Here is a 21,835-nt window from a genome sequence, read left to right as displayed (position 1 = left end):
GGCCCCCCCGGCCAGCTTTCCCCAGTTTATGTACTGAGCATGACGTCCCATGGTATGGAATGTCCCTTTGGCCAGTTGGGGTCAGCTGTCCTGGCTGTGCCCCCTCCCAGCTTCTCACTGGCAGGGCATGGGAAGCTGAAAAGTCTTTGACTGGTGTAAGCACTACCTAGCAATAACTAAAACATCGGTGTGTTATCAACATTGTTCTCATCCTAAATTCAAAACACAGCACTGTACCAGCTACTAGGAAGGAAATTAACTCTATCCCAGCCGAAACCAGGACACTGAAGTAACAGCAAAAGGCATTCATTATCATCAAAATACTATCTTGAAAAAAAAAAACAGGCACAAGCAGGAATTCTTTTAGAAGTCCTTTTTTTCTAGTTTTAGGATTTCTAGAACTCCTACAAAATGGAGGCATTTTTATAGGTAAAGCAAAAATGCAACACGTTCTAGATTAAAGAAAATGTTGATGATTTAATATTTTTTACCAAGCTGATTTTTCTAAAAAAATATATAGCGTTGTTTTATAGCACTTAATACAGTTCATTGGCAATAATTTTTAATAGTTCTAGGGATATATTTTTTTTTCCCTTAAGGTGTTTCTTTAATCTTGAAAATGTTTCTTAGGACTGGTTTCCATACAGCAGGAAAATAAGATTACTGATTACTATGTTATAGAATTCCAGGTCATTCTATGAAATCTTTTCAGATTAGATAAACTTAATATCAGCAGAACTGCTGTTACATTCTATATTGGAAATCATTCCTTGTTGTTAGCAGCTTTTCCTACTTCTAATTTATATTTATCTGGGACCATAAAAGAAGCACCTATTTAGCTTCTGTGTCATTTGAAAAAGCCTGAGAGACCAAAGAAATACAATAGGAAAATTTCAAGTACAGATTAGATAAACTTAATTTCAGCAGAACTGCTGTTACATTCTATATTGGAAATCTTCATTCCTTGTTAGCAGCTTTTCCTACTTCTAATTTATATTTATCTGGGACCATAAAAGAAGCACCTATTTAGCTTCTGTGTCATTTGAAAAAGCCTGAGAGACCAAAGAAATACAATAGGAAAATTTCAAGTACAGCAATAAATTGTATTTTACAGAATGTATAAAAGATTTCCATTTCCAATGTTGCCAAAATTAAGTAATCTGCAACCAGTTTTTGGTTGATTCTGGAAGTTTTCTCTAGAGAAATATTCACAAATTCAGATGTGACCCTGCACTCTTTGCCTTAGCAAGAAGAATAGAAAACAAGAATAGAATAGGATTTTCTGATCCTTTTGGTTCCCATCAAGCCAGAAATACTTGTGGTATTTTGGTACTTCCTGCCAAAACTAGGATGTGCAAGTTTGAACAAATGAAAATTATGTGCAAATCCAAAAAGATTATTTTGGATATAAGAAAGAAATAAGTAATTGCTTATGATAGTTGAACTGACTGATATGTCCTGTTTCTGTTTTGGTGCTTGTTCAGATTAACTATTTATTTGGTTTTGTTCTCTGTAGATTATCCTTGCTCTGGGATGCTGGGTATGGTGTCTGGGCTCATTCCTGACTCTCAGATTACTGCGTCTACTCAAGTTGATCGAAACTGGATCCCGGAAAATGCTCGCCTCATAACGAGCCGTTCAGGTTGGGCACTGCCACCAACTACTCATCCATATACAAACGAATGGCTCCAAATTGACCTTGGTGAAGAAAAAAAAGTAAGGGGCATAATCGTCCAAGGAGGCAAGCACCGAGAAAACAAAGTATTCATGAAAAAATTCAAAATTGGCTACAGCAACAATGGATCAGATTGGAAAATGATCATGGATTCCAGCAAGAAAAAGATAAAGGTAAGGAGGAAAGAGCTGCACTGAAAAAAAAAAGTTGCATTAAAAAAAAGTTTGCATTAATTTTTCACACATCTACCTCTGACCCTCGAAAAGGCATGCGGTTGGGATGAAGCCAAGCAGGAGGACTCCTAGGGCAGCAACCCTGAAGGGATGCTGTGGGGACGGCACCATCGCTGAGGGCAGGAGCTGGCCTTAGGTTATTCGCCTCTGAGGCAAAGGTTTTGTTTATTCAACAGCTAGTTCAGACTTGATTTCTGACAAGGGTGGTGTGCCTCTGTGGCCCCTAGGTTACTGCAAAATCCCATGCAATGGTAACATGCAACACTGCCAAAAAAGTAGAGGTCCCTCTGCAGTTTTTCCACTGACACTGAATGAACTTATTTGAGACACTGAATTACTTTTCCTTTGCCTCTTTTTTGTCTAAGCTGCAAAATGAGAACAGTGTTATTTAACTCAATGGGGTACCTGTTGGATTTCTGAACTGCCTGTAGACTGCTTTGAGAGCTTCACAGGCTCTCTGTAATGGTCTGATCCAAGTCCCTCCCAAAGAAAGTGACGGAGTTTTTGACGTGTTATCCCATCCCAAGTGAAAAGCACTATCATACTGTCACAAGTGAAGCATCTTGAAGATTGCTTGGGAATAAAGGGCAGCTGGTTCATAGGTTCAAGCAGAAACTGCAAGACATTTACAGAGGAGGGCCAAATGACTTGCTGGGTTAGATGCCAAGGAAAAGAAAGTAAGTGTGGCCCAGAAAAGTTTCTGGGAATGTACCTATTTTGGTTTGTCTTTCATTGTATGCTTTTCAGGACATAAATTGCACTGAGTGTTTAGCTTATTTACCCCAAATCCCATTCATTAAGTCTTCCATCCCATTTTGCTATCATTGTTCACGACGTTACCTCAAAAGGCACAACCGTTTTTTAGTCCTCCTACCCGGTTCCTTGAGGAAACCAGTGGGCATGCAGTCCTGTTCACGAACTGGTACTGCAGTACTGGGATGGTCAGGGAATCATATACCAAAATGTGCCCTCAAAAGGCAAATCGGTGTGGTGCTTGGCAGATGGGAATCCTGAGAGTTGCTCCATATCTCATCTGCGTTAGTCTGAAAGTTAGATGTAAAAGCTGTTTTTCTATATAGACTCATCCATTGGACAAACCTGTGTTTCCTTAAAGGAAAAGCTGAGTGGGCCCATGGATGTAGCTTTTCCAGGCACATTTGGTAAATATTGGACTTCATTCTCTCCTGTTTTAATCTCACTGAATATGTCTGCATTTTCTCACTTCTCATCACTTTTCATCATTTGTTTTGGGGATTAAAACTAAATGAATTCAGCCTTTGCAGTCAGCTCCTTTCTCTTGTTACCATGAGTTTTGACTTCATCATAAAGTGTGAAGAGAGTGTAAATCAACAATGGGATCTAACCATTTTCTTTCTAAAATAGATGTTGTTTTGACATGTACTTCTACACTGTGGCTCAACGAGGGAAAAAAATAATGCCATATGCTTTCAAAGCAGTGCGCCGTCTGCTGCATGGCTTTCTGTTTTCTAATACAAGCACTTGCCATCATTGTCAGAAGTTAGCAGTTTGACAAGAAAACTAGTGTGCTAACTAACGCATTGAGCCCATCCTCAGCTTTCATCACTACCAGAAATTAACTTTTAAGATTAATGGAATAGGGAGGGCTGGAATTCAAGTCTCTTGTGGCATAATTATTCTCAAAAATTCAAGACATTTAATAAACTTTCTGCCGAAGCACAAGTTTTCTTTAAAGAAAATCAGATAAATCCTATGATTTGGGAGTCTGAGAGATTTAAAATGTTAATACTGGAATGTAGTATTTTTAAATGTAAGTGGAGCTGGATGGGACAGAATGCTATAATAAGTCACAGCAGGAATGTGGATTAGAAACAGCCCTGTTATATGAAATGAAACACATCGTTTCACTTGGTTAAAGTCTTGACTTTCAATAAACAAACAACTGCATTTTAGGAAAAGAAAGAGCAATGACCAGCTAAACATAACAACAGAATATGTCCAAAGGATGAAACATCACCTTGTTTCTCAACATGGTCTTCTCATCCATGCCTGCAGCTCCTTTCACTAAGACTACCATAACTCTTTCCTCTGTGGCTGACCCAATTTCTGCTATTTTTGAATGTGCAGAAAGTTTCCCCCTTTAGCCTAGCTCAAGCACTCAAAGGACTGAACATCACTCAAATCCTCAAACAACCACGCAGAACCCCATTTTAATTTCAAGATACAATTTGTATTTCTTTTCCATAGTCTTACTCAAGCTTACTCCGTAATGTCATCTTTCTCTTTCATACTTCTTTCCTCCTTCCACTTACCTACTGATGACTTTTTTTGGTGTAAAAACCACCTCCTTTCATCATTTCTGGTACAAGAAACTTCTGACTATCCTACCATTCAGAACAACCTTTTTAAATTTTTCTGCCATGTTTATTTTGATTTTAAAAGATACTAGGAAGAATTTTTTTCCTCTTACCAGTTTAGCTTCTCTTTTGTATAGCTATTATTTATTATAACTTATCTTTGTAACAAAGTAAAGCAATTTGTGACATAGCCTATATAAAAGACACTCACAAAATGAAGTTTTACTGTACACTCCTCTCTCCTCCCCCACAAAGGATATCAGTACGTGTTTTAAATGAACAGTCAAAATTGAATCACAGGCAGCTCTGCACTACAAAGGACAATGATTCAATATAATTATGATTCAATATAATTCTAGATGCCTATTGAATTCTAATGTCTATGTGTCAGTACTCCAGTACTGATGTCTTTTATAAAACAGATTTCATTATTATATGTTGCTATTAAGACTACTATTAAAAAGGAAGCAAGGATTCCTCAGATACATGTGTCTGTCTACTTTTTACACATAAAATGGCATTCATTCTTTCTTATATGGTAGGTAGCTTTTCTGATCATTTGCACTATATTGCTATTCAAATACAATAATATGTAATTGCATGTTAATTAGATCTGACAGGCTATCTACATGTGAATTCTTGACAACTGTCTTCCACACACTGGCAGAAAACCAGGTCAACCAGTGCCCCTTGAAGCCACCTTGGAGGTACAATCTCCCCTAGAAAATAGGAGCAGAAGCATTAATGTTGAAATTATTTTTTTAACTTAGTTGGTCATAGTCTCCCATCATTATTGGCTTTTATAACTGGCACTCTAACCAATGGCCAGAAGGGGTTGTGGACCATTGGTTCATAATACAGAGGTGTACAGTAAAAAAAAGCAAGGTTTTTAGGACTGCACTGAAAATACAAAAACAATCAGTTTTACCTATGCTGGTTTTGTGCTTTGGGTAATACAGCCAGCTTTCCCCGTGGCCTCTGTTTTATCTGCCCCCAGATCAATAGGAGGAGTACATTGCAGGTTGGGTTTTGTTCTCATGCAAAATGAAGGGCATCTGGTGATTTCTTCCTGAAGAAGACTTCAGGCTTCACAGCTATGAGTTGGAAGTATATTATAAATAGCGCTTCTAATCCCAAATTTGAACTCCAGTTCAAAGAAGCTGGTTTTTAGTGTTTTGCCATTTAACTAATTCATAGAAAAGAAAATACTTTACTTTTACTTCATTGTTATATACATTTTCATATTTTGTACATTAGAGTATTCTCTACATGATATTCCGAAGTCATTTTTTACCATGAAATAGGGTAAAAATAACTCCTTTTGCCTATCTTGGGTTATAAACTCTTCATGGCAAGGACTGCTTCTTTGTACAGTTAATTAATTCTGAGGACCAATCATCTCCGTGGAGGCACCCAAGGTGTTGCTCTAAGTACAAATTATAACTTGTTCTATATGCAAAAGATCACTGGCAAGAGAAGCTAAAGGTATCAAACAAATGCCATTGAGAACTGCATTATGGCTGAAGAACCCAGAGCGCAACTCAGAGAAAAGATTTTTGTCTGAAATGTACATTTGCTGACCTGCCTTGCCCATTAGATTATACTGCAGTTTTGTCAGGAAGCAGCTTTCTTCTTTCTTTCTTTCTTTTTATTCTTATTCAATAGCAGGCTCATTGGAAGAACTCTTGCAGCTACTGTTCCTGGAGTTTAATTTATGCCTTTTGAAATAACTACAACTTGTGAAACTCTGTCACTGGGGGAAATCAGATTGAAATTTTCTCTTGAATAGTTGGATTATTATTGTAACCACTTAAAAGGTGACAGGATCTTCACCTCAGCCATTTTTTTTCCCTGAGAAGTGTTGAAAATGTCACCCAGTTAAACCCCAGATCAGAGCGTCATTTAAAAACATGTCTCATTAAACACTCAGCTCTTGTTATGACCCTGATGGATTGGTTGCTACTGAGTTTATGAAAAATGAAATGCATTACTTTTCCGAGGAGCTTTAACTATGTATTTTCCATTCTCATTTAGGACAGGAATGCCTGACACTTATTAAGTGCTTAGAATCTGGCCTACTGCTCACCCAATTCAAAGACTAGAGAATGAAGGGAAAAAGATGAGTGTTGAAAATAGCTTTTCTTTTTTAACAAGTAGCATTTGTCATGCTTTGCAGACTTTTGAAGGCAACACCAACTATGACACGCCTGAACTGCGGACTTTTGAACCGGTATCGACGAGATTCATCCGTGTCTACCCTGAGAGAGCCACACACGGAGGACTGGGGCTGCGAATGGAGCTGCTGGGCTGTGAACTTGAAGGTAATTGCTCTGCTAGAGATGAATGTACTTTATTATTTTCATAAATACATTCTCCACTTGGACTACTGCTGAACACTGCTGTGTCTGTACAGGGAGCACGTCAGACTCTCACTTCCGTGACTGCCATTAGTGCTATTTCTTGGCCTAATCAGTTCCTTCTCTGCAGACATTTGAATATGCCCAAGGCACAAATATTATTCTTTCTCCCATTCCTTTGGTGAATCACAGTGATATTCTCCACATGGTTTTCTGTTCCCTTAAGCAGCCTTATGATTATACTTTCGAGAAGCATAGAGCTATTAGGAGAGAATAAAGACAGGAGCTTATATTTTATGTTACCATGATACAACCCTAGAAGAGACGTTTTCTGAGAGTGCAGAAGGAGCTTTGCACTAAATATAGCAATTATGTCCCTTGTTCCTTCAAAGGATGCAAAAGTCACACCAGACACTATGGTGGGCAATGATTACTTGGCTGGACAGGCTCTGTGCTGTTCCTTTTTGGGGGCAGAGGGGGCCTCTTTGTTCCTTACCAAGCTTTAATTTTGCAAGAGTATGTAGGAGATGAAAGACCAGGAAAAGCAAAGACATTTATCCTTGGACTGTGACATGAAGTCAAGCTTTGATTCTTGTTATATAAACAATAATTATTTAACTTCATAGATAACTACAGATAACACTACATGAATTTCACAATTTTATCTAATGGTTGATGGTATAGTGGCATGGCTTATAAACCACACAGCTTAACAATACACAGAATAACAAACCATGTTACTCAGGGTTTCGTATGTTACCTCATATAGAAGTAGCTGAACAGGCTCCCAAGATGAATGGAACTGACTGCTCTGCCTCCATTTCTTTCTCACCATTTCTCTCCCAAGGCGGAAGAGTGGGAGGCATTTGCTGTGAGAACTGATGAGTTCTGTGTTGTTTTTTAGTGAAGGCCAGATTGAATAAGTGTGCTTTTTACTTGGCCCGGAAAGTGAGGAGGTTGGAAATACTTCTTAGTTCCTGCAGGAAGTCCTCATTTCCTGTGGGAATACTTAGTTCCTGCATACTATTGTGCTACTTGCTCAGAAAAAAGAAAACCCAGCACCTGCCTCGTAAACTCACAACCTGTGGACAAAGTTCTTCAGCCACAGGGCTCCTGTAGCCACCTAGACATCAAGAAGTGAGTCCGTGGACCACCTTACAAGAACACATTGCTCAGTGAGATGGAGGAGCCAAAGAGGAGACTGACCAGGCAAAATGCCTTTGCTTTTAGGCAAACTGCAGCAGCAAGTACAATTTTTCCCTGGGACACACCTACTTGCATTTGTCTTTCTGCTGTGGTGTACTTTTGAAGGGTGCTCACCTGTAGGCCACCCATGGACAGTTGAGGTCAATTCCCATTTACCCATGGGAGAAGCATTATAAGAAAACTTTGTTGTATAACTGTATCTTAAGGAGGGAGTTGAATGAAGAGACGTCACTTGAGATTTACTGAGAAGGAAAGGAGTTGAGATGAGAAAAGAAGCATGGAGGTAGGCACAGACAGGAGTAGAAATCAGCTCTCCAGCAGTAATGAGCAAGGGGAAGCTTTGTGTGCTCAAAGCATCCCAGGGGGCTTATATGAAATGATGACAGAGATGTAGGCAAGCTTGCGGCTGTACAGGGGCATGAAGATCGAGATAAGAAACTTAACTCGATGTAGAAAGCTAGAGGGAGCTCCCAGAGGGGGTTTTAAAGAGATGTGGGGAACAGATGCTCTGCATAATTCATAATAAGTACAGAACTGTTTCTTTAACTAGGGCTAGATTTTACCTGTAAAGCATAGGTCAGGGTCCTAAAGAGCCATGTTTCATCCCAGAATATAGCTACTTGTCGTGGTTTAACCTCAGTCGGCAACTGAGCACCACTCTATCCCTGCCGAAACCAGGACACTACTTCAGAAACTACCATCCCTCTTGACATTTTCAGGCCAAGAAGTCAGTGCATAAGATCTTATGTGGCCAGCAGGCTCTGGAGGCAGTAGAAGGGCAAAGAAGAATCTGAGAAAAGGATGCATTATTGCATAGCTTATAATGAGAGTAAAACATTTTTAATGAAAATAACAGTAGGTGAGAACAGACAAAAGCCTGGATCACATTCCCAGTCTGGTTATCTTAAGCCAGGGAACTATACTTGCAACATAAAACATAAACCTAAACATAACACCAAGTATCTGCATTCTGATTTTCCAGATGTGGTATGTTTTGCAGATACTGGGGTGGTATAGATATATTTTCTGGCATCTTGCACAAATCTCAAGCTTTTAACTGTAATAACAAAGGTCAGACTTTTACTGATTATGCAGCAGCTACCGGAAAGTCATCACCAATGAGAAGCAAGCAGGTGGCCAGGAGGGGTGACTGACATCACTGATGTCTTATTTATAACTTCAGCAAAAACAAAAAAACCTCCTTCCAGACCTCCTCATTGAGCACAAAGTGATTCTACATCACACTGCCTTCCTGCCACTGTTATGAGGACTCTGCTCAGACATTTCCTCTCTTACATGTGCTCTGCAGAGAGGTTTCTTCAGCAATGTGGTGGGTGCTGGAGAATTACCACCTTGAGCATGCACTCCTCCTGCTCCTCTGTACAGGCCTACTCGCAGGCACTTTGGCCTACAATAAAATGATGGGGTTTCTACCCCTCCCCAAGCCTCCCGTTCTGCCTTGCCAGGCTTTCGCTCTTCATTGGTAGGAACAACAAACACTCATCAGCCAGTGGATAGACAGTCCGGGGCTTTGCTGCCCAACTCCGCTCAGCCCTTGAGCTCAGATACAGCGAGTGCCTTGGCACAAGGAGAGAGAACAGATATGTCCCATTGCAAAGAAATACTAAACAACTTGCAAAGTAGAGTTGCTCCTTTCCTCAGATACAACACATGAAGACAGCATATGGTGCTCATCAAAATGTTACTGGCAATTGCATGCTGATTCTCCAGCACACGTTTTAACTGAACAACTGGATTTTGTTTCAGCTCCTACGGCTGTCCCTACCATTTCTGAAGGCAAACCTGTGGATGAGTGTGATGATGACCAGGCAAACTGTCACAGTGGCACAGGTGATGACTACCAACTGACAGGTGCAGAAACCATCCTCATTCCATTGCAGCTTCATTGTAGCTCATATCCATCACCAGTTACCAGCTAAACGTTTGCACTGATTTAATCACTCAACATAAATGGACATTGGTATGCAGTTCGTATCGTCACTGCTGTCAAAACATAGGCATCTGCCTTTTACATATGACAATACTTTTGATTGTTTTCTCAGCTATGTAATTTTTGAAGCAGATAATAGTGACTAGCTGGAAGAGAGGGCAATTTTTTTGAGCAGGAATTGTGTCTGATCAAATGTCCTAATCAAACTTTCTCTTTCTAAGAAAAAAGCTGGACAAACCTTTTGAGGTTTATCATCTGAGATCAAAGAACTCAAAATGAAATATTGTTTAGGTTCAAGATACATATATGCTTCCTTACCTAAAATTTAGTATAGGACTCAAATCTCAGCCCCAAACCTTTCCCAGACAGAAACAAAGCAGATTTGTTTCATCAAAGCATACTCACACATATACCGCCAGAAATATTTTCATGAGCTTCCCCACCAACACTGCATTATAGCCACAGAGGGGCTGATATTCTCCAAGCTGCCATCATTAGCAGAAAAACAGGAGGGAGAGATAACATAGTCTGCATCTGGAACGGAGGAAGCTTGCTAGTTTTCATATTCTCCCACTTTTGCACAGAACCACTGTCCTTCTGAGAAAGCTGACACTGCATCACTACATTTTTGATCTCTTCTTGGAGGTCACTTGCTCCACAAAGCTCTGGGCGTGTTTGATGAGATCTTCCTGTAGCAGATCTATACATCTACAGTAATTGAGCTTATTTTTGGACACAGCAACAGAAGTTATTTCATCACTGCTCCCTGGTGTTATTATCTAATAAATGTTTATTGCTTTTTATATCCATGATATAAAATAGCATTAAAATCTGGCACTAGCTGTCCAAGAGGACATTGGGAAACCTTAGATAAGACATTGGCTTTTTGGAAGCAGCCAAGTAGAACATCCAACAGCAGATACAAATTAAAGTGCAGATTCAGCATCAAACCCTTTCTGAGCTTTGCCAATGTCTCCTGTAAATGCATGTTGCAAATCATAAATTGAAAAACGATTCTTGAGTGGAAAAGACACTGCACGGTCACTGTCACTGCTTTTCAAATCAGTGTCCCAGATGAATCTTATTCTTTTTGAAAACAGCCATGCAGGGAGTCTGATAAAATAGTCAGTATTGTGTTAAGTTAGCTCAGAAAGTTTTCAATGTTACTAAACATTGCAATTTATTTATTTTTCTGAAAGGAAAGAGCCAGGTCAGGAAATGCTGAGGCTTCCTGCAAAGCCCTACACTGAGGGCTGGCTTGCAAAGCTCAATAGGTAGAGACATATTTCACATAGATGGAGGCTGTGTGAGGGGAAGGAGACAGATCTATGCAAGCACCTTCCCTGTTCGCCCATGGTCTCTGCACTTCAGGGCGCTCAGGACTGCATCCCACATGTCCCTCAGGAAAAGTTTATTGAGCAGAAGAAACTCCCTCTGGCAATTTTTGCAGGGAGCAGTTTATAATCTCTAAGACAAGGGAACAGCCACCAGCCTTCCTGAGCACCAGCTATTTTGGGGAACTGAACCTATTTCAGTACTAAAATTGAAAATTACTACATTGTCCTTCTACAAAAGTGCAGACACTTTAGTTTAACTTATTACTATACCACCTAGAAACCCTGAGCAGTGCATGCCCAGTTGTTCTGGACACTGTAGGCACACTGCATTGTACGTATGATGTTACATATAACACTAAAATGTACAGAAGTGATTTCACCAATAATTTCATTGTAAACATTCTTTTCTTCCTCCAAAATGCATAGAAGGAAAGTATGTAAATCTTTTGGCCCATTAAGGATAGCAGGGCAGTGCAGAGGCGATGTCATCAGTGCCTTACCCTCTTTTATCCACTCCTGATGTGAGTGTGGCACCCGCATTCTCATGGGTACGGCCGTTAGAGTCACTTCCCTGATAGCACTTCCACATATGTGAGTATCACAGTGAAGCCTCCCTTGCAATTAACTGTAATTGTGCTGTAGGCCAGATTCCTTCCCGCTCTATTTGGACCCCATACAGAGCTACTCTATTTGCGTGGCTTATAGCATTTCCCATCAGATCATTCTCACAAACATAAAGCTGATATAGCTTGGGCATTCATTCTCATTGGAAGTCATCATAGTCATCCTTTCTATAATGCTTTAAGCACTTGTTTTCTGGAGAAAAGAAAAGCCATTGACTGGTAATCAGCACCCCACTGTGCATTTATAATTGTGCTAATTTACTTTTTGTTTCCTTTATCAATATGAGGCTTGCTTTAAAAAGTCAAGTATTTTAAAAATATCAATTAGTGAGCTTAGGAGAGGTCCATGACCCCACTCACCTCTTGTTCATCTGCTTGAAGAAGAAGACAAAGGGCAAGTCCTTAATTCCTCCTGCTCTTTGAGACAGAAGTGAAACCTGCCTTAGACTATAGCCTAAAGTCGGGCAATTCCCATGCACCTCTCTTGTGAGCTGATCTCACAATGCAGCTATGAAACAACGCACAGGGAGGACCCAGTATGGCAGGGGCTGGAGGACCTCACGTCCCTGATATGAGAAACAACATGCCATAGGAGAATGCACAAACTGGTGACTGTTAGGAGATGCTACAGAGATCAGTCACTGACTTCCCATGTGATTTGGAGCAAATCACTGTCTATGAAATGAGGACAGCCACAGGGTCATGGTGAGGATTGATTAGCTGGTGTTTGCAAGGACTCTAAAGATATACAGCTTTATTTAATGACGAGTTCTTGGGGGGGGGGGTTGATAAAGGAAACCAGATCTTTAATGTCATATTTTCATGCTTAAGCTCACATACTCAGTTACCTACACATCTAATAAAGGTGGTAATACTTCAGATTTATATATAGGATATTCCTAATGACTTCTGTGTCCTTTGTTGTGTCCCATGTATCATGATATGCATAATTTCTTTTCCAGGTGGTACTACAGTGCTGAATACAGAAAAGCCAACAGTAATAGACAATACATTACAACCAGGTAAAAAAAAAAAGATTTTTCTTATTGAAAACATAATAAATTCCATACCCAAATTTCATGCCAGAGACAAAATAATGAATTGCAGCACTTCCTGACTTCCCATTCCCTAAAAGTCTCTGAAGTAAAGAAGCATCTGGTCTCTCAGCTCTGTACAGTAAATATTTTATTCCTTTCATCCACATGTAGACACAGCAGAGAACAAGATTTCCTTCTGCATCAGCAAATGCCAAATGCTGACAAAATTAAACTAACTTAATGACACAGTGCACTCTGTTTAAATGTGGCAAGTCAGTGACACAAAGTGTGTTTGCAAACTCCGGGAAAACAAAAACAGAGCCACACAGGCCCACTCACTATTTATATCCCTGGTTTTACAAAACTAAGACAAGTAGTTTGCCAGTTTTCTCCACCAGGGAGCTGGCAGTTTTACAATATTGTTTTCTAGAAAGTTTTCTCAAAATGGGGTTACAGAAACTGCTACCATGAACTTGAAAAGGGAAAAACAAGTTGTCACTGGCAGCAGGTCCTTTTTACTTAATCAATAGAATAACTAGCAGCTTTTAAAATCCTTAGTTTGCTGCTTCCATAGCTTTCATACCATTTTTTAATATCCTGTACAATTTACTGGAAGTGGGGGAGAGGATAGATTTGGGCAGAAAACCCAAACTCCAAAAACTATGAGCACCAGTTTAAAATGCTTTTCATTAATAATCGTGGAGCGGTAAAGAGGTCAGTTTTCAGTTACTCCCATTTCCTCCATTAAAGTACAGTCAGGCACAGTCTTTCAAGTGATTTATTAACAGGGTGGGTAAGTGTTTATCATTGTTTCCTCAACCATGTGACACAATCTGCTTTTGCTTCAAGTAAAAAAAAAGGGACTAATAATGCAAAAGTTTCCTAAAGGACACTGATGGTGTCGACCTGATTAAGAGATAGAGCGGATTTATCTCAGATGTTGCTCCCACTCTCAGCCTCTGCGTTCTGATGTTGCAGAGGTGAATGGCTTTACTCCCCTCAAAATTTGTCACCAGGGCCATCCAGTTGGCTTACTCAGCATAGACTATTTCTAGCTCTGCCCTGCTTTATTATCAGAGGGAGACTGTGGAGTACCAGTGCAATGAGAAACACGATGGCAGGCTGGCCTGCCTTCGCGGGACACCTCTCCACACTGCTCTTCCACAGCCAGCGTTGCTGAAGGGCTGGAGGGCTGCTGGTGATCCCACAGTTCGGAAAGGGGTGGGGGGTGCAAAGGAAGAAAGGATGCTGTGTGGTGGTTTTAGAGTAAAACATTTTAATTTTTATGTCTGAAATTATCTTTTAGCTTTCTATTTCGCTGAAATCAAGGATTTTTTTAGTGTTTCTAACTACTTGCATTTAAACAAAATGCAAATTCATAAAGTGCCTCTGTGCAATGCAGTTTTCCTCCCTCCTCCCTAGTGCCAGTTGCACTTGCAGGTTGTGTTTAATCCCTTTGGCTTGGGTGGGACTCTCCAGTAATAGATTGACTGTTTCTGCCAGAGATTAAGATATCCTCATTTTCTCTCCTTACTTCCCTCCTGCACCACCTTTGCTTACTCCTAGAGGAGCCAAGTTTTTTCTCTACTAAAGGAGTTTCTGAGGTTCCCTTCAGAGCATGCCAATGTTACTTCCCTGCATTGTGCTGGTAGGAACTGTTTCCTTCCGGGGAATAAGGGATAAGTTCACATCCCAAACTCCCCACTCCCACATGGCAGCACATTACAAAGATCATAGATAGAGATCAGTCAGATGCTAATAAATAAGAATAAGGTTTCCAGAATCTCCAGTTTAAGACATAAAGGTTTCCAGCTTCTTCATAATCCCTCACTGAAAACCAGCCAGAAAATTCCCCAAAAGGGGCAGACAGAAATTCCCTCAACATGGGGAAACCCCTCCCGGCATGAAGATGGTGTAAGCATTTCCTTCTGCTGAAGGGGCATGGGTGGACCTAGCGGGCACGCTGAAGCACATCAGAACATGAGGCCATGCAACAGGGAGCGAGAGTCTGCTATGGCAGCCATGTATGATGTAGTTTAAATTGGCCTTGAAGTTACAGAGCTGCTCAGTGCCCCCCCCCAGCCCTCAGCTGGCTGAGGATCAGTGCACTCCAGCTCTTTCAGCTATTCTCAAGCTGAACAAGGTATGACTTTAACACGCCAAGGACTAAGCCTTCAGCTTCAGCCTTAATTCCCTTTAAGGGCTAGTTTACCTTAAGATGCTAATACACCTTGAGGTAAATGGTGAACTCCAAGCCAAAGAGCTATTCCAGATCAGCTGCAGGATGCAGGCTCCAGCAGGTAACCCTGCACAAGCTACACCGCGCCAGTGCTGGCCACAGCAGCTTGTGCCATGGTGATTCAGGACAGAGCTTTACCAGCCCTCTCAGTAGAAGCACCTGCCGTGGTGCAGGTACTTCTGCAATAGGTGCTAACGCCATGTATCGCTGTCCTCCTGCCTGCATTCAAACCTGCAAACACCCCTAATCTTGTTATCCCAGACTAACATGCTTGTGTGTGTCAAAGCCTGAGATTATCCTGTTCCAACCAGCTTTCATACACTATGGAAACAGTTAAGAGCAAATAGCTGGAAAGCCTCCGTGTACAAACAAGCTTTCCATCAAAGAGACTTTTACAGTTCATTTCAAGGGGACTGAATTGTAAGAAAATAAAAAAGAATCATGATTTCAAACTGCTAAAAATGTTTAAAGGTTTAGATTTTTTTTAACAGAGGATCTACTTTCCTCCTCAAACTTAAAAAGATGCCTTTAACAAATCTGTCTGTCAAGGTAAATACCTTTCAGGCCTCAGACCTAAGACTCACCAACATCTAGTCTTTTTGAACGCATCTTTTGCAATTCCAAAGGACTATTTGAAATGCTTGACTCTTAGCTATTTACATACAGAGCAAGCTGTTCATTTACATTATGTGCTCTTATCATGTAAGCTCAGTCCCTTGTAAAGCAGACTTTCAAGAAGTAAAGTATCTTGTTTTTCACAAACGTAATAGCTATTTCAGAAAAATATAACTAAGAAATCCTGAGGTTAAAATCTATGCTAAGAAATCATTTAAAGGTAGAATAGGTCTGGTTCTCATTTATGGTGGGACAACTTTGCATCAACAAAGGGATATTAAAGCAGTTAAATTATCATTTACTATCATTTAAGGTAATTCTGTGCTGCCACTGTAAGTGGTATAAAAAGGTGAAATGCAAATATGAATCAGACCCAATGTACTACTTCGAAGTGGTCCAAATTATGTTTGTAATTTCCCATTTTAATGTTGATTTACCCTTTGGCAAGAGCATCCTATAGAGAATTTTCATAGCATCTTTAATGCCATCATGCTTCTTCTTGCCTCTTGGTGGAGGAGTTATAAAAATGTGTCAAAATCTGTGGGCTACGAAAGATTAACAGACTTGCAAGAAACTCACTCAACTAGACTTTCAAATGACTTTCTTGTCTGTGTACAGTAATGGTTCCAGCTGTGAGCAAGATGTGGTCAAGAAGTACAGCTGTTGGTTATTCTTTGAGAGGATAAATCTGTTTTAATTCAGTATCACGTACCCTACATTTTGAAAAAGGCATATGGGATTTCGTCACACCTCCCTCTCAGATTCTCATCTGAAGTGCTGCTATTTGGTTACATAATAGCTGGTTTTCTTCATCCTCTCAATACACACAAACCCAGAGATCAATCACCTATTGGCAGGAGAATTATCCTAGCAGGTGAATGGGCCAGCGCTGCAGAGGGAGCCCGCCAAATGCTACTCGTCCCTACTTTCCTTCCTTCCACCAGAGCTGCCAAGCTATAGTTCAAGGACAAAGAACTTGCCTGTAGCTTACTGTGAGCTACTGTATCAGCCTCCTGGGACCTTTAATAGAAGTGTTGAACTATTCTGTCTTTTGCTGCTGGGGCAGATCCATTGTCCGTACGACTAATGAACCTATCCAGATGCTACAAGTGTCTATTATTAATTGGCTAGTAGGTCTATTTTTTCTTTTTATGGGTCCCTGGGAGAAGCATTGGAAGAGACATAAGAATAGACAATAAGAGATGGCATGTTTAAGGAGCCCATAAAATAAAAACACTCTGAAACGCCTTGCCTTTGACCTTCGATCCCGTTGCTGTGATTGTCTAAGGAATATATTAACACAATCACTTTTAAGAAAACAATAGGAACCTAGCAAGAAATAGCTAACTGAGAGCAGGTTACTGGTCAAATCCTGCTCAATTTCAGGGGATTCTCATTAACTTCTGCATGGAAAAGAAGTTCATTTATGTGCTACACCATGCTGTCTGTGAGACCAAAGCCAAGGAACACAGGCATGGCCAAAGCATATCAGACTTAGGCTCTTTGCCAATTTCCTGGACTATATATTTCAAATGAAAGCATAAGAAATTCTTTATTAGATGGTGCTGTGAAATTTAGCTCTGCTTTGAAACTCTCCTTCTAATCCCAATGTTCAGAGCTGGCTTCAGACCATGAGGCAAAAGGCTTTTGTCACTCCCTGCACTTCAGAACTAACGATTAAATTCTGGATATTTTCCTTACCCATTTCAGTGTCCAGTTCTCTTTGAATTGTGTTCAGCCTTAGCAGCATTCAAGGGAAGCAAGTATCGCTCACATCATATGAGAATTCTTTTCCTTTGATCCACATTGAACTTCACCAGATATCTCACAGTTCTCAGGCTATGAAATGGAGAAAACAGAATAATCTTCCTTCTCTGGATTCTTCACCCATTTACATACTTCTCCTGTGTCTTCTACTATTTATTTTTATTCAGAGTTGAATAATAGCAGTCCTTTCAATCTCTTTGTGCTATGTGCTCATTTATGCTGTGTGATATCTTCAGATTGATGTGATCTATCTACCACTGTTCTCCTTTCTTGTGGTTTGAATACCACACAGGCTATCACTAGCTTTGCATGATATAATCCTTCGGGATTAATAAGATTAATTTTGTTTTACATTTTCTAAAGTTCTGTTTCATGGCTCTGATGTCAAAGCCATGCAATATAGCTCTCCCTAGGCCTCCTTGACAATGAAAGGCTATTTTTCACGAACTTAAAACACTTTAATTCATTTCAATGTCACTCTGTTTCTTTAAAAACTCCCCTTGATTTTCAGATGTCCCCTTTTGGGCAAGAAGTCTTTGATCATGGCCCCATTGTCTAGAAAAAAAAAAAAAATCATATACTGAAGAAAGAAACATAATGGATTGCCTTTCCGCACTCATGTGCGCACAGGCTGAGTTCTGCTTCTTCAACATTTTGAGCCCAAAGAGAGATTATTCACCATGATCTGCCCCTTTCCTAGAAAGGCCTAGGGTCCTCCAGGAAACATGTTTTCTCCACATTGAATTCCTGTGCCAGACATTATCTGTTTAATTCATTTGTTCCCAGCTAGGATGCCATATTCGTGACAATGTGGAGTAGACCGCTCTGGAGGCCAGCAGGAGGGAGCAGGGAGGCAGGCAGGATGGGGCAGATGAAAGGAAGGAGTGAAGAATCAGTGCGGAGAGATGCCGCAGCACAGCCGAGGTACTGACAGGCAGAGGAGAGGGGCAGGAGCTGCCGTATGCTCAGACCTCTCTGCTGACAGAAAGAAATTTTCTAGGGGCCAGAGGGGAGAGGGCACAGTGGCTGCAATGCAGGAATCCAGTGAATTGAGTTAAAACTGTGTCTGGGAGCAAGGACCCGCCAAACAAGGACACAGCAGGCAAGGAGAGAATGATAGATGAACCCTTTTTATATCCATTCTGTCTTAACCTACTCACCTGAGGCTTTCTCTGTGTTGATAAAATGATTATTCTAGTTTACTTTCCATTAAAAATCTGGGTTGTGAGTTCAAAAGCCTTTCCAGTCTTCCCTGGGCAGCTCACTACGTGGAGGAGGTCGTTGCCTCTTCAGACTGGAAGAGCTCCACCTCAAAGGCCTAGCCAGCCACAGGTCCCAACACACTTCCATATTTCTCCATATTTTCCCACAATAAACAAAACACATTCTAGGGGCTGCATTATCTTTCCTGGCTTTTTTTTTTTTATAATGGGCAAGAAAGCAAAAGAACACAATTCTTCCCCCAGAGCTGATATTGATGGGAGCACAGAGTCTTTTGTTCTTAGTTCATACTTGCACAAAGCATCTCATTAAAGTAAACCTAAGTTATTCCTTTAATAAGGCATGAGTCATGCCTGAGAAAAGACTTCAGGATTTGGTCACATTGCTGTGGGAAGGGTATTGCTCTACTGGGAGCTGTCATTGCTCAAGGTGAGATAAAGGTTCATAGCAATGGGGTAGGAACCAAAAGCCCAAAAGGTTTCAAACTGCTTCTGAAAATAAGAAATGCAAGGGATTTATATGCTATCTTTGTATAATCTTTCCATTCAAATTCCAAGTTCTATTGAAGAAAATAAGCTACTATGTATTAAACCTCTGGGCAGAATTGAGGAGAAGCTGAAAACAAGATATGATCTCATCCTGACCATAATACCAGACTTCCCTTGTTTTACGTGGAGCTTGTTTTGAAGCTTATTTTGAGTTCATCTGGCAATCAGCCACATTTGTCCCTTTTCCGGCTCAATTTGTCCATTTCAATGCTGCCATCTTGTGGGCCTACTTAACTGTCTGGAAGATGCTGAAATAAGTTCCTTACTGAAGCCACGTACTATACATTTCACCAGAAATCCTTTTGTGCCAAGGACATTCCATTAGTGTTTCTGCCCTTTCTTATTTTTGTCCAAATCTTATTGTGAGTTATTGCAAAACGTTGCACAGTTATGGTACAAATAGATATTATCAACCAGCAAATATATCTGATAAGTAAGCCAGAGCTTTCTTACAGTACAGTCACAAGCTAATATGGGCAAATCAGAAAAATTAATCTAACCACAAAAAAATCCCAAAATATGAGTCATAAAGAGACAAGAAGCAACCACATCATTTACTAGAAATAGTCGTTCTTAATCTGTTTCCCAGCAGGGCTGCTCTTGCTACAGATTCTCAGTTTCAAGTAGGAACGGCTCTGTTAATGGTCAAATGCATGCATTTGGTTTTGAAGTACAAAATCTGAATTATGCAATTAATAATCACATTTTGTCTCTCCTTTTCTCTCTTTCCCTGCAGAGCTGCCACTATACAACTTCAACTGTGCCTTTGGATGGGGATCCCAAAAGACGTTGTGCCACTGGGAGCACGACAACCAGGTGGATTTAAAGTGGGCAATCCTGACCAGCAAAACTGGGCCAATTCAAGACCACACAGGTAATCATGAGTTCATGATTTAGCCATTTTACAGGGGAAGAGGTTGTTCTTCTTGCATGTTTAATACCAACATGCCTTCCAAAACCAGAGGAGAATGAATTATGCCTAAAATACGTAAAGTCTCAAAGCTGATTCTCTAGGCAACCTAACCCATTACATGTAGTCACAACTGACCATAATTATCCTTTCTGTTGGGGAATAAAGATCATTTATTGTCAGGAATTGAAGATATTCCCTTCTCCTGAGTCGCCTTTGGATAACCACCATCTAGGGTAGAAAAAAATCTGAATGACCAAATATTCTGCAAATATCACTTAGCAAGTGATACAGTCATAAACAAACCTCACATTGTTCCTGTTTGTAATTACAGGGGCTGCCCACCACAGAAAGATGTTGTAAGTGAAACTTCCCATGCCCTCCTCCTCTCCAGCAGGAGTTGGAGATTATAGCCATCCCTTTGCTCACACACAGTTTTTCCAAAAATATCACCCTGGGAAATTTATTGGTTGGTTTTGTAGTATCTAATTCATGGCTCTGCATAATTAGGCAATAAATATGCTGCTGGCTAGTGGTGAAGGGAGGGTGCTGTGTGACCTGCACAGCCTCTCGCCTTAGTGTTCTCTCTTGCATACGTGCAGATTAATCAAATGTGTTGAGATGAATCCCTCTTCCCACTTCTGCAACCCCTTTGCCTAATGAGAATGACAAGGAAATTAGACAAAATTGGACTTTTTACATTCTGAGACACTTTCAATTGAATCTTAAGACAAGTACAGTAGTTTCAGGGAAAAAAAAACTTATAATACTTTGACTATAAATGGCATTGTACAAATAAATGGCATCAAATTAACTAAATGCAGTTAGCTGAAGTGAAGGCTGTAATGGTGGAAAAATTGATGTAGAGTAAAGTGAAATGGCTCAGTAGGATCTGACATTGAAAGGAGGTTAAAAGCTATGTTAGCCAGAGACTGACAAAATCTAAAAGGCATGCATAAGTAAAGCTCTAATTAAGACAATGAAGACAGAGTTCCTGACCCAGCACTGCAATAATATTCTGGAAATGAGAGCTATCTGCACTTTGCCACCAAGGATTATAGAGAGACTGAACCTGTCTTCAATCAAGAGATGAAGAAATGATATTCTTCAAAATGAGATTTTGTTGTTTCCGCTGGGCCCTGCTAGTGCAGAAGACTTATTTGTTCCATTAGCTGTAGCTTCAGTAAGTCTTACAGGCAGCCCCTTTTGCTCCTTACTGCACTAACTTCCAATATTTTCCAAAATTTTCCTTCAACTCTAAGGGCACCTTCACTTGCCAGGTTTGTCATTCGCCTGCCAGCAGGTACAGAATGAGTGGGGTGGGTGTGAACGCAGACCACAAGCAGTCTGAATGGCACCACCATCCCAAACAAGCCCCTCAGTGTCACCACTACACAGCAAGGCCCCCTATATATTGGGAGAACCGCAATGAGCAATTCCCAGGCATATCTTGCTCTCAGCTGCACTTGTATAAAGCTGAAGAAACTCCACAGAAGTGATCTTCAATAGCAATTGCTTTAAGACAGCAGGATATGCTGTATGTCACTTCAAATTATACATGTTGTGATTAAATCTGGCCAGAGTTAGGTCTTCCAACTGAGACAGCCATCCTAATGCTGTGATTATTTTTCTTTTTTCCTCCCTTCGGATTTCCCTATCACTATTCTTTGATGAGATTTGCAGATGTTGTGCTGCCCTCTGCAAAGAAGCAAAGCTGGAAAGAACATATAGGTACAAGCACTGCTGCTGAAGAAGCTGGACAAGATGTTACTGCAGTAAG

The 21,835-nt window shown here is 40.5% G+C and overlaps 1 protein-coding gene across 2 annotated transcripts in view; it reads left to right on the top strand.

Annotated features, from left to right (window-relative positions):
* The window catches only part of NRP1 (neuropilin 1), a 115,810-nt gene that overhangs the window by 84,809 nt on the left and 9,166 nt on the right, over positions 1-21,835 (top strand). Inside the window, exons 9-13 of one of the 2 annotated variants that reach the window (XM_009278629.1) lie at positions 1,517-1,848; positions 6,421-6,565; positions 9,575-9,658; positions 12,681-12,740; positions 19,882-20,019. In XM_009278629.1, the coding sequence (XP_009276904.1) occupies positions 1,517-1,848; positions 6,421-6,565; positions 9,575-9,658; positions 12,681-12,740; positions 19,882-20,019 (759 nt within the window). Of the gene's footprint in view, positions 1-1,516; positions 1,849-6,420; positions 6,566-9,574; positions 9,680-12,680; positions 12,741-19,881; positions 20,020-21,835 lie in introns of both variants that reach the window. The other variant, XM_009278627.1, reaches the window with a different exon arrangement.

Source organism: Aptenodytes forsteri, unplaced genomic scaffold (assembly GCF_000699145.1).
Source record: "Aptenodytes forsteri isolate BGI_AS27 unplaced genomic scaffold, ASM69914v1 Scaffold257, whole genome shotgun sequence".
In the NCBI taxonomy this organism is placed as follows: domain Eukaryota; kingdom Metazoa; phylum Chordata; class Aves; order Sphenisciformes; family Spheniscidae; genus Aptenodytes; species Aptenodytes forsteri.
The sequence above is the reverse complement of the archived record's forward strand: the minus strand, read 5'-3'. Positions and strand labels throughout refer to the sequence as shown.